The sequence below is a fragment of the Dioscorea cayenensis genome, chromosome 7 (assembly GCF_009730915.1).
Source record: "Dioscorea cayenensis subsp. rotundata cultivar TDr96_F1 chromosome 7, TDr96_F1_v2_PseudoChromosome.rev07_lg8_w22 25.fasta, whole genome shotgun sequence".
In the NCBI taxonomy this organism is placed as follows: domain Eukaryota; kingdom Viridiplantae; phylum Streptophyta; class Magnoliopsida; order Dioscoreales; family Dioscoreaceae; genus Dioscorea; species Dioscorea cayenensis.
Window position 1 is genome coordinate 28,734,001 of NC_052477.1, and position 13,557 is coordinate 28,747,557.

General features: G+C 32.4%; 2 protein-coding genes across 2 annotated transcripts; both read right to left on the reverse strand.

Moving 5' to 3' along the window:
• Positions 1–2,218: 2,218 nt before the first annotated feature.
• Positions 2,219–4,484, reverse strand: LOC120264515 (two-component response regulator ARR17-like). Its single transcript, XM_039272330.1, has 5 exons — positions 4,370–4,484; positions 3,145–3,227; positions 2,966–3,043; positions 2,827–2,897; positions 2,219–2,743 (listed from the first exon to the last, which is right to left on the reverse strand). Exons 1-5 carry the CDS (start codon positions 4,479–4,481, stop codon positions 2,659–2,661), a joined length of 429 nt encoding a protein of 142 aa, XP_039128264.1. The 5' UTR covers positions 4,482–4,484; the 3' UTR covers positions 2,219–2,658.
• Positions 4,485–7,481: 2,997 nt separating this feature from the next.
• LOC120265880 lies at positions 7,482–13,240 on the reverse strand. Its single transcript, XM_039273842.1, has 7 exons — positions 13,078–13,240; positions 12,905–12,991; positions 11,697–12,438; positions 11,440–11,502; positions 11,143–11,339; positions 10,639–10,745; positions 7,482–7,838 (listed from the first exon to the last, which is right to left on the reverse strand). Exons 1-7 carry the CDS (start codon positions 13,144–13,146, stop codon positions 7,733–7,735), a joined length of 1,371 nt encoding a protein of 456 aa, XP_039129776.1. The 5' UTR covers positions 13,147–13,240; the 3' UTR covers positions 7,482–7,732.
• Between the last annotated feature and the right edge of the window lie 317 nt (positions 13,241–13,557).

Below are 13,557 nucleotides of genomic sequence, written 5' to 3' on the forward strand. Positions count from 1 at the left end.
GAAATGACACCTCAATTAGATTGTTCTAGAGGTTGTGTATATGGATTAATTTATAAGATAATGACTCTGTCGGTGTTTTTTGAATATCAAAGAAAAAGCCATGGTGCAGGGGGCATTGGTAAGGTTCTAATTGATGATATTAGTCTTACAAGTTCACCAATCGGGCCTTCCTAGAACTCCTTTGCTGGGAGCATTGTACAGAGTGCTGCCTTTTTATTTGCCCGTGGAACAAAAATATCTGTTAATTGTGAAAAGTTGCTCTATGAATGATATCAATAGACTATTTTTGGTCTGATAATGAGATGGCCCTTTAAATAGACCGTTGTAAAGGAGACACATAATCATCCTAGTTAAGTATCTTTGAAAGTAGAAAATGCCTGTCATGTTTTTCTCCAAGTAACCATAAGAAAACTTATAGTTGTCATTGGCCATGTCGCCTACGGAGGAATACTTTATTCTAGAATTTGAGTATCATTGCAGTGTCATTAACGAATGTGCTATAACATATCACCATTGGTTTAGTGTTTCTCAACATGTAAGCGAAATTCAATTTTGCTTTCAATTTAGAAACTGATAAATTTTGTGTTCATTCATTCCCCTTCCCTTTATCTGCTATACTCTATAATGGGTTTGTTTCGTTTGACACTGAAGTTTGCACGTCAAATTGTCTTGCAGCCTTTCGATTGGTTGAAGAAACAGTTTTTCGAAAAGCCAGAGCCAGAAAAGTGAATCTAATTAGGCGTGGCCGGCCTAGGTAAAAATAGGAGTTCAATTTCCTGGTGAAAAAGAGTCTTTCTCATTTTGACAATAAAACATGCATCTTTTTCCTTGTCACCGAGTTCTCTATTGGTTCTATAGAGAACCTTTACGGGGAAAGTGACTCTTTGCTTTCTTATGTTTCATGCCAAACATTGTTTTGTTACTATTCAAGCTTCATTTCCCTGCCATTTGCTTCAAAATTCCCTTCCTGTTATTTCCATATATAACAGCACTATATGTTTCAAGTTCATGTTTGTTTTTGAATAATACACATCATTCATGCATCAGAAAAAGTTATTAAACATTGTGCCACCATCTAAATTTCAGGTAAACTTCTTGCTGTAATTTCTTATAAAATGCTAACATTTGCATGGTATTGTGATCATGTGAAATGCATTCTGGTTTCCAATTCATTCAATCAAAACAATCTTTTTTTATTGTAAACTTTTATCAACTTGTTCTGCAAATGGGGACCCAATTTGGTGCCAGACACATTAGTCAGAATACAGGCAATTATTATACTGATTGATAAGGTCATGTCTAATATTGCCGGCAATATTGGTTGTATTTTTAATCTTTTGTATGAAAAAAAGGCCTTTTTTTCATAAATAACTTTGTAATGAGGTTAGTTTAATTATTAAACATAAATAGTAACAAAAAAAAATGCCAACTTTTAATTGGCAGAATAAACTAGAACTATACATGAACTAGTTTAATGGTAATTATTTGACCATAGAATATTTATAATTTGTTTTTAAATAATTCATTTTACAAACATTTCACAAATGTTACTTTTATCCTAAATAATGACTGGAAATTCAGGGGCTAATTAGAAAAATTGGAAGTAATTTGTATGAAAAATTAAAATTTCCGGGGGACCATTTATTTATCACTCCACGTTAATCAAATTAACACCCTCGTCTTTATAATTATTTATTTTTAATTTTATTTATTTCAAACATTAAATTATTTTCTTAATTAAATTATTTAAAAGAGTTTTGACTAATTTGAATAGAAAATGGCTGGTTGGTTGGTAGGTGAAGGTAACTTGCCGTGTATAATAACTCACCAGTTAAACTATAAAGACGTCACGTAGTGGGCTCTTATTAAACCAAATTTATCACGCTTCACCTTCTTATTTTCACTTAATTTAATTAAATAATTAATTATATCCAAATTTTTCTAAATTTTAAAAAAATAATAATAAAAAAAAAAAGAAATTTAAAAAACACACTTTCTTTCTCTCCCTCTTATCATTCTTCTCGAATCTCCATAAAATAATAAACAAATACAAAAACAAGTGTTCATCTTTCGGCCACACACACAATATAATCAACGGTAGAGATCATCCCAACCACTCACCAAAACAAATCCCAACCCTTCATTTCCTTTTCATCTCAAACGCGTCTCACAAAAACAAACGCATATTCCAACTTAGAACACTTATATTCCTCACAAAGAAAAGCAAAAACTTTGATTCATGCAAAGGTATGTCTTTTATATGTTCTTGAACTGATTTGAACTCATCTTCATCTTAAAGTTTATTCCTTTCTTCTTCTTCTTCTTCATCATCATGGCTCACCATCATCATCATCATCATCATCACCATGGAAATCCAAGCCCATATGATGATCCATTCTTGTCCTGCTGTTGTTGTCCCTGTTACTTAGTTTCTTCAGTGTTTAGAATGTTTGGAAGGTGTGCTTTTCTGGCATGTTACCCAATCTTGCAATGTTTTGGCTTGGATGATTACAGGCACCATCATCACAACCACCACCACACTCATTTCCATTGATTTTTGTTTTTTTATGTTTTTTTTTAAATTTTCTTTCTTTTTATAGTTTCTATTTCTCAATTGTCAATCAAAAAAAGTGATCTTTATTTCTGAAGACTAAATTGTTATGGTACATGGTTTCTTAATCTGAGAACATCAGACTGTTGCAGAGGTTTCAGCATGAACTCTTCAGCTCCATCTTCTAAGCACCTGATTGTTTGTGATGTTAACATAATTAGAGATGTTTTTTTTCATGTTTGTAATTTGTCTAATTTTTGTGTTTTTGTACTTACTTTTTTATTCTGGTTGGAATGTTTTCTGATGACATGATCACTACTGGGATTGTCTTCAAGTTTGGTGACTCCTGCATTTAATTTTTTCTTCAAATTTCAATACTAATTTGGTTGAATGAATTGAATATTTCATTAATACCTTAATCTTCTTCATTAATTCATATCCTGTCATTCCTGGCATACAATAGTCTGTGATTATGAGATTGACCTTCAGATCCTGCTATGAAATTTTACAACATGAAGTAAATTACTGTTGAATTTCAGGTGAAAAGAAAAGGCAAAAGAAAACTAAGTAAAAAAAAAAAAATTAGTTCTTACATTTCCTTCCATTGTGCTTGGATTTTCATCTCCAATCAATCCTAGTTGCTCCAATGCTCTCAATCCATTTTCTGCTGTAGTTACTGCAAACATTTTTTATATCAGCAATAACTCTCATAATTATTGCAGAAATGCAGTCCTTTTTTTTGTTTTTTCTTTTTCTTCTGATTTGCAGAAATGAAGATTGGAATAGATATGAGAACATGAATGTGATCTTTGTGATGTGATATCAGAAACAATACTCCTAATTACTGCAGATGTATAGTTCTTATTCTTTTCTGTTTAGATGCAGAAATGAACATTGAAAAGTATCTGAAAGTAGGAATGAGACCTTTTTAATGTGATATTAAGAACAATACTCCTAATTACTGAAGATATGTAGTTGTTTGTCTTTTTCTGATTAGTTTCAGAATTGAAGAGTGAAAAATATATGAGAGCATGAATGTGATCTTTATATTGTGATATCAGAAACAATACTTTTAGTCACTGCAGATATGTAGTCCTTTTGCTTTTTACTGATTAGTTGCAGTATAAAATGAAAATTGAAAAGTATATGAGAACATAAATGTTAGCTTTATAATGTAATATCAGAAAGAATACTTTAAATTACTGCAGATATAGAGTTCTTTATCTTTTTACTAATTAATTGCAGAAATAAAGATTGAAAAACATATGAGAACATGAATGTGCCCTTTATAATGTGATATCTAAATACAATTCTCCTAATTACTGCAGATATGTAATCCTCTTTCATAGTTGCAGAAATAAAGATTGGAAAATATATGAGAACATGAATGTAACCTTTACAATGTGATATCAGAAACAATACTGCTAATTACCGCAGATATATAGTCCTTTTTACTGATTAGTTCCAGATTGAAGATTGATAAATATATGAGATACATAAACAATACTCCTAATTACTGCAAATATGCAGTCCTTATCTCTTTTTTTTTCTGATTAGTTGCAGAAATGAAGATTGAAAAATATATGAGCACATGAATGTGACCATTAATAATTAAATGTAATATCAGAACTTTTTCTTTTTACTGATTAGTTGAAGAAATGGAGATTGAAAATTATATGTAAACATGAATGTTTCCTTTATAATGTGGAATCAAAACAACAATCCTAATTGCTGCAGATATGCTGTTCATTTTTTTTTTCTTCTGATTGGTTGCAAAACTGTAGATTGAAAAATATATAAGAACATGATTAATGTTACCTTTATAATGTGATTTCTTGAGCATTATCTCCAAGAACTTTCTCTCAATAACACTATCATCAACTGCCAATACATGGAGCTCATCTCTATCTCCCATTTTTTTTCTGAACATTAAGATAAACTCTTCAATGAATTGGATTTGCAGAAAAAAGTTGGTAATATATATAATAAGAAGTCGATAAGGTCGATTTAAAGATATCTGCATGCCTGTCGAGAATCTTTGCATATCAATGTGAAAACAAGGAAAGATCTCACTCTTTTCCTTTAACTTTGATTTCATTTTGATCATTGCAATCTCAAGCTGAGTAAATATTGGAACTATTTATGTGCATTTCTTGTTCTGTTTATTTGTTTAAGGTGGTCAAGATCTGCATGGTGGCATTATTGTAAGGATTAGGACATATTTGTGATTTTTTTTGGGCCCAGACTGATATATTTAGATCGATATATATATTTAATTAATTGAGTTTTTGTGATCCTTGACACATGAATTATACTCTGATTTTTTTTTTATAGTAAGAAATTTGTTAGATTTTGGTACATCTCTTTGTGTTTGTATTATATAGTTTTCTAAGAATTGTTTGTGTGTGTGTGTGTTTTTTTTTGGGAAAAAATCTTTAATTATTTATTTTTTATTTAAAATTAGAAGAAGGGAAACTTAATAAATCTTAAACATAAGATTATAACTTCATTAACTTGATATATTGGATTAATTTGTCAATATATATATAAATATATATATTAAAATAGTTAAGGAGAGGGGAGGGTGTAAATATAATTATAATATATTTCTGGAGATTATTTAAATTAATTCAATTAAGGACTAAGCTAAGGTGATTAAATTAAAAATTGAGGTTGAATGGTCTCATATTGATTAAATGAAACATATATTAGCATATATTAGTAGGAATATGTGAACAGAAACATTATTATAAATTTAAATAATAATAATACTAATGAAAATGTAATAAGAAAAAATATATAATGGATCCCAAGGCCATAACTCTGCAAAGTCAGTACCTCAATGATGGTAATTATTATGAGTAAAGAGATCCACCGACCCACTAGACCCATGTTCTTCTCATGCCATATTTATTTAATAATAATTTGAGGTAGACCCATTGATTTGATTGATTCCCAAACAAAGAAAAAGACTTTGCATTATTTTCAATAATATGATTTATTATTGGAGTGAATTTTCTTGATAAATAATATATTCTTTAAAATTTTGTTCATTTGAGAAGTGGATACTTTCTTTTAAGTAGTTTTGTTTTAAGTATGATTTGCATTTATGAGTGTGCATGTCTTATTTTTCATAGAAAATTACTCTCATAAAAAATTTTAAAAAATGGATAAACCATGTTTTTCCATTATAATATAGGCTAAACATCATCTGCGGACGTTCGTAGAGCGTTCGGAGATGATGTACAGTAACTTTAATAGGATTGGACGACCGTGATTGATTTGAGCTTCATCGTCACTGAGATTGATCGGATGGCTCAGATTAAGACATCGCTAGATCCCATTTTTTTATCGTGCTTATAAATAAGTCGATAGATGTTATCGCTCATGTAGATCGATAGACAATCGTTGGATTGAAATCCAACGATCCAGTACCAACGTTCGATTCAAATCATGAATGTATGGCGGATGCATCATCTATAATATATATATATATATATATATATATATATATATATATATATATAACTATAAAGAAATAAAACATGACCAAAAAAACAGTCCATTGAAGAGTGAAGACTGTAAGATGACATAACAAACAACACAGAATAACATTACAATAAAAACCGCTGAGGAAGCTCCCTACTGATTTGAATTTTTTTTTTTTTTTGCAAAATAAAACTCTTTGGAAATATTTGGTCATACATACATTTTTGCAAAATAATTAAATAAATACAACTCTTTGTTAAGTAATAGCTCATAAGTTTTTTTTTAAATTACTTTTTCCAGTTTTGAAGTATCTGAAATTTCTTTTCTTTTCTTTTTTAAAAAAAGCCACTTTATATTTAGCTTTCAATGATTGAGAAACTCCTTTGGATATTGAGAAGACACTGCCTTAGGTTTTCTTCTTTAATTTTTAACTTGCATAAAATTTAGATAATGTAATATTATAAATATATATGCATATATATATATAGTGAAAAACTTTCCTAAAAATATATTAACAAAATCAAAGATGCCATCAAATATATATACACACATATATACATATTAGCAAGAATAAGCAACATGATAAAGGCATATTATTGAGATGATCCTTCATTCCATTATAGAAAAAGTACATGAAGATTTGCAACCAAATTCTAGATTTATGTACATTTGAAACATGCCAAAACCAAATAGCTTAGACAGTGGTAACAAATATTAGACAAATGTCATCAAGGTATTAAAAAATAGTCTCAAGGTATAATTGACTTAGCTAGCTTTCAGAATGTTTTAAATTTACTAAAACAAAATTAATATGAAGCAAAAATTGCTTATACACCCCCAAAAATCTTTGAAGTTGCTTAGATAAAAAGGTGGATATACTCAAACAAATTACATTAATTTTGAATTTCAAACCTTTGAAGGGGTGTATATGCAAAAGCCCCCTTGCAAAACATCAAGAAAAACACCTTAGAAACATGATATTAACATTGTTCAACAAACACAAAATGCAGGCAAACAAACACATCACAGTTAGTTCATTCAACTTCTTTTCCTCAAGAACTAAGACATCCTCAAGATTCAATTTTGGTTTGAAATTCAATGTTCAAACTCAACAATTCGGATTAATAGCAAAACCTGAGACATCATCACCAGGATTTCAATTCAACAAATATCGAATGAAGCTCTCTTTGCTCGCTCTGCATTAGCAAAAGAGTTCAGTCTACAAATGCCATCAACTCATCCTAAACTCTATTTGCTCAAATTTATTCCATTTGTCTCTTTTGCTGGATAATTGAGAGTTCAGTCATTTGCAACCTTGTACTGCAGCCATATTTTAGTTAAAAATAGAAAAGAAATAAACCGATCAAGCACTATTCCAACAATGCCACAGAGAATTGAGCCATTGCAATATGAGAACAAATCAAAAAAGTACATTGGTTGCTAACCAACATGCTCAACATTCTTTGTCTAGTGAAAAGATCATAGGATGTTTTCTTTTGATAGTAAAACAAGTAAAATGATCAGAGATTTTGCACATCTACTAAAAAATGCCTACATTACTCGTGGACGCAATTCAGTTCTCTTTGAATCATGAAGCATAGATAAGCAATAAAAGAAAATTTGTCTCCTATATCATTAAGTAACAATTCCATAAGTTGGAGAGAGAGAGAGTCTTACAAGTACAAAAAGTGATCAGGTTGCATTTTCTCTTGCCATAGTCAGGCTGCTGGTAGAATAAATGGAAGCTGCAGCTGCCATGATTAAAGACTCCAGCTCTAGTTTATCAGGTTTCCTCAATCTGAAGGGAGAACAATCAACGCATTTGGTGGTAAGTAACAAATTACATTAATTGGAATAACCAAATGCAAATAAAAAACAAAAAACAGAAAATCATGAACATGAATCTTAATATTGACCTATAGTGGTCATTGTGAAAGAATGGCTTTGTTTGTGTGTAAAATGTCAATAATTGTTGCTTGATCATCTTAGTCCCACATCAGTTGATGGAAAGGATTAAGTTGGAGATTAAGCCTATAAATAGGGGCTTAATCTATTTGTTTAAGATCATCTCATTACAAACTCCTATTCTTCTATATTAGTGGAGGTCCTTTACGTAGGACTTCCCATTTGTAGGTAATTGAGAAATTACCAAAGATTTGGAAGCTTTGGAGTTAATGCAGAGGTGTCTCGCCCAAAGTTGTCATAGGCGTAAGCGCATCTAGGCGCAAGGGGGTCCTAGGGCCTAGGCGCACCAATCACCACCAAAGAAAATTGAAAAATTAAAAATATTTGTACTAAAGATTAATTTGTATTAAAGTTTTAAAACGTTCTAAAAAGTAATATCATAAAAGATAATCAGACATTAGAAAAAAAACGTACATAATAACATGCAAAAAAATCTTCAAATGTATCATACAAAATGCAATAATATGATATAATGCATGTATATAGTCCAAATTCTAACTTGTATAATAGAATCTAGATTTTAGTGACTATCATCAAAATCATCAAGTCCATCATCATCCAACATCATCAATTTCCTCTTCAAATTTATCATTCTCTTCATCTAAATAGTGGATTGGCACAAAGAGGAGAGATGAAGTCTTGATTCTACTTGGTTGGTTGTGTGTTGGTCACCCTAATTTTAAACGGCTCTGATTGTATGTGGGCCTCTTTTATTTTTAATCATCAAAGATGTGTTGATAAGATTACAAGTTAAACTAAATATTTAAAAAATAACCAAATAAATTTGTTGATGTTACGAAGGTGCGCCTAGGCCCATGCCTTGCCCCTAGGCTCAAAGGCGCGCACCTTTGTAACAGTGTCTGCCTGACACCTATAAAGGCGCAAGATGTTGAGCCTTGAGCCCAAGGCGCGCCTAAGGCCCAACCTTTGACAACTATAGTCCCGCCGCGGTGCCGGAGGAGTAGGCATATTGCTGAACCTCGTAAAAATTCTAGTGTGTTCGTTCCTTTCTCTATTTTTAGTATTTATATTCAGTATTTAATTATAATATTTGTTGGGTTATTTATGTTTATAGTAGGATAGTATTTGTATGTATAGTACTATTCATTTGACATTATTTAGACATATGGTACTATTCATCTACTATTTGTTTCTAGTAAGGGGAAAATACCCAATTCCCAAGTGGTATTAGAGCCCAAGGTTTATCCTAGGGTTCGTTGTATTTGTTTGTAATTATAATTGAATACTGAATATAAATACTAAAATAAAATAGAGAAAGGAACAAACACACCAGAATTTTTACAAGATTCAGCAATTTGCCTACTCCTCGGGCACCGCGGTGTGACACCTCTACATTAACTCCAAAACTTACAAATTTTGGTAATTTCTCAATTGCCTACAAATGGGAAGTCCTACTTAAAGGACCTCACCAATATGGAAGAATAGGAGTTTGTAATGGAATGATCTTAAACCAATAGATTAAGCCCCTATTTATAGGCCTAATCTCCAACTAAATAATCCTTTCATCAACCGATGTGGGACTACGATGATCAAGCAACAATTGTTGATTTTTACACACAAACAAAACCATTCTTTCACAATCTCCATCTTGGCTTGTTTGTTAGCTCCTCTTAATTCTCAAATCATATTAGAAAAGCAGCCTGTGTCTCTAAATACAACCGTTGATGCCATACACCCGAAGGTGTTCAAACATGCAGAATATTTAACAAGACGATCTTATTAAATATCCTGCATGTTTGAACACCTTCGGGTGTCTTGTTAAATATCCTGCATGTTTGAACACCTTTGGGTGTATGGCACTGACGGTTGTATTTAGTAACACGTGATGCTTCTCCAATATGATTTGAGAATTAAGAGGAGCTGACAAACAAGCCAAGGTGGAGATTGTGAAAGAATGGCTTTGTTTGTGTGTAAAAGTCAACAATTGTTGCTTGATCATCTTAGTCCCACATTGGTTGATGAAAGTTGAAGATTAAGCCTATAAACAGGGGATTAATCTATTGATTTAAAACCATCCCATTACAAATCTTCTATTCTTCTATATTGGTGGAGGTCTTTTAAGTCGGGCTTCCCATTAGTAGGTAATTAAAAAATTACCAAAATTTGTAAGCTTTGGAGTTAATGCAGAGGTGTCCCGCCGCGGTGCCCAAGGAGTAGGCAAATTGCCGAACCTCATAAAAATTCTGATGTGTTCATTCCTTTCTCTATTTTGTTTTAGTATTTATATTCAATATTCAATTATAATATTTGTTGGGTTATTTATGTTTATAGTAGGATAGTATTTGTATGTATAGTAATATTCATTTGACACTATTCATACATATGACACTATTCATCAACTATTTGTTACTATTAAGGAAAAAGTACCCTAGTTCCCTTAACGGTCAGTGATTAAAAAAGAAAGAAGAAAGAATAATAAAAAAAAATTCAATGTGAAATAATCATGAGACATGATGGATGCCTCAGGAAGAAGCCAATGGTCGGGTGAGGCTATTGGAGGAAACTGCAGAAATAATCCAAGGAGACAAGATATCTCAACAAAAGGTCGATAGTCAGGTGAATTGTTTAGAGGAACTTGTAAAAGAAGAAGAAAATTATGTTTGAGTTCCAACCTTGGATCCTCCGCGGAGCCAAATACGGGCCGGCCATCTGCAGTGCCATATTTCAGGCCTTTATCACACAGCACTCTCATGTTTTGGACTTGTATCGACAAACTCTCCTGAGAAAAAGGTATAATCAGCATTTCTGCTCAACCAAGAGACACAAATCCACTATCAAGAATGAAGACGAACCACCAAACTGAAAGAAATCTTGTTACTAGACTTAAACAAGATGAAACATCCTTGACAATTGGCATAGCTACTCGGACTGCATCTTACAAATTGATCATAACTTATAACACATTTTTCAATTAACACCAGCATAGATTAACTTGGTAAGTTGAAAGGGCAAGGACAATAGACTCCATTCAACAAACTGCGGCAATAAATGGGTATGAGAAAAGTTAAAAAAGCATAGTATCAAGACTAGTACAGAAAATATGAGCAAAGGCACAAAATATGATCTAGTGGTGAATCATTTGAAATTTAAAACCAATCAACAAAAGCAACACTCACAAGATGTTTCTCTTCTTCTTTTAAAGCGGTACACATCTGACCATAAAGAGCTCTCCATCGCTTTTCATGCTTATCTACGACGGATGGATGCTCAGAGCAGGGCTTGCTCCGTTGGCTGGAAGAGAATTCTACTGACAATAGGTTAGGCATTTCAACTTTCATCACATTTCTAAACCTCCTCTTACTGAGATCCAGTGCTGCCTTCATAGAGATAGAACATCATTAAGCATAATACTGGCAGAGCATACTAGCATCCAACACTTTTGACCAAATCCCAACAGAAGAACATAATATTACCAGCAAGGCGGCAGTTAATATCAAACTGAAGCAGTTCCAACCAAAGAGATGCTACACTAGCCCCTGGAAATGAAAAATCATACAGGTTAGTTTTCAGATAAAATTTTCTTGCTATAGGCTATGTATCTGTAGTATCTACAACGAAAAACCTGCTTATGATTACTTTCTATGGTGAGATACTGCATTGAACTTGCATAGAAATATACAAAAAAGATAAACAAAAAGAAAAATATTTGCGTATACATTTTGAGAAAAACCTTTCAATGACAACAAATAAACTGTCTTTTCATTTGCTGATGATTCTTCATTGGAAGCACTGATTGACTTCTCCGAATTTGTAGTCACATTCAATGATGATTTCAGTGTGTCATCACACACCAAATTACTTAATGATGGAGAAAATTGATTGGCTGCCCCATAGTGTGCAGTTTTCTGCTCTTCAATTTCGTTATCACCTCTCAGAATTCCAACCTCCAATAGGTCAGAACATCCACTCTTGACTTGACTACAATAATGCACCAATTGCAACATAGCCTCTATTTTCGAGTGGACTTGTTTGCTATTCTTGACACACTTGATGATCCCTGGGTTGCATCCTGAAAGCAATCCACTTGGAGCAGCAAATTTGATGAACATGTTTTCCTTTTCTTTCTTTATTCTCTTGGGCTTCTTTTTTTGTTCATCATGTTTTTTCTTGGTACATTGCTGACCACGATTTTTGGTCAAGGGTACACCTCCATGCGGAGAAGAAAGGAAACCATTGCGTTTCATTTCTTTCCAAATCTTCAACGATTCACTCTCCTCCACTGGGGGAGCAGTGCTGCTACATCCTGAGCCATCAACAGGTACCACCTGTCCTAGCTTTTTGCAAGGGCATAAGGGTTTTTCACCTATTGTACTTGAACGAGCTAAAACACCAGAACCCGCCGGTAGGCTAGAATTGCGCTCTATATCAGTTCTAACCTTTTTATTTTGTTCAGATATGGCAGCATCATTTCCCTGGTTTCCAAAAGATTGTAAGAGCTATCAACCTAGTCCAAACTGAAACAAGTAGCATTGCTTATTGTGTGTGTGTGCGTGCACGAACGTGCGTGTTCCTATTAAAAACATTAAGAACTTCAGCAAGTAATTACAGAATGGTAACAAATAACACTCCAATTATAATGAACATACCCATAAGCAAATATTAGAGATGAAAAACTCAGATCATTATAGAAAACATATATGAACTTTACAATGCATATAGTGTTTGCATTGCATAATGCACAATAACTCCACTGCAATACTGTTCAAACTATATTCATATATCTATAAATATAATTTTTTTCTCTAAATCTTAACGCCACTTAATGACACATTTATAAAACGTTAATGACATCAAAAAATGGAAACCAATAAAGGAACATTTTTTCCTCATAAATACTGAAAATATTTTCGCTCACAAAAGAGAAACATAAAAACACACCTTATTGTGCCCTAATCTAAGAGATGAATCAGGATCCGGCGAAATCTTGCGTTTCTTGTTTTCATCAGGCATTTCGGCCGACTCTCCCTGAAAACCACAAACAATGGCAATGGATTCGAGCGCCAAACCAAAACCCTAACAAATTTAGCTTCAAGAAGTACCAAATCACAAACCTTTGATAGAGATCTGCCACCAGAACCGGGAAAAACAAGCTCCGATTCCAGATTTGAGCAAACGCACATCAAGAACCAGAGAAAGAAGGCTGTAAGAGAGCAAGAGATGAAGAAGAAGAAGAAGAAGAAGAAGAAGAACGAGAGAAGACGAAGAACGAGAGAAGCGTTGGGGAGGATGAGGGAGGGAAGGCGGCGGGAGCAAGAAGGGTATATATATATAGGGAGGTTTTTACTTCCAACCCCCTCAATAAAAACGAAATTACTTGCTATAACTTTGGTTAAATTAAGTTAAATAAAAGGACTTTTACTCTTTTTATTTATGTAAAATTGTTTTATAGCACCACCTAAAAAAATAAAAGAGTAAATATTATGAATACTTTTAATATTTATTATGAATTGGTTTGCAGAAAAAAGTTGGTAATATATATAATAAAAGGACTTTTACTCTTTTTATTATTATGAGATCTTTAATTAAAAATA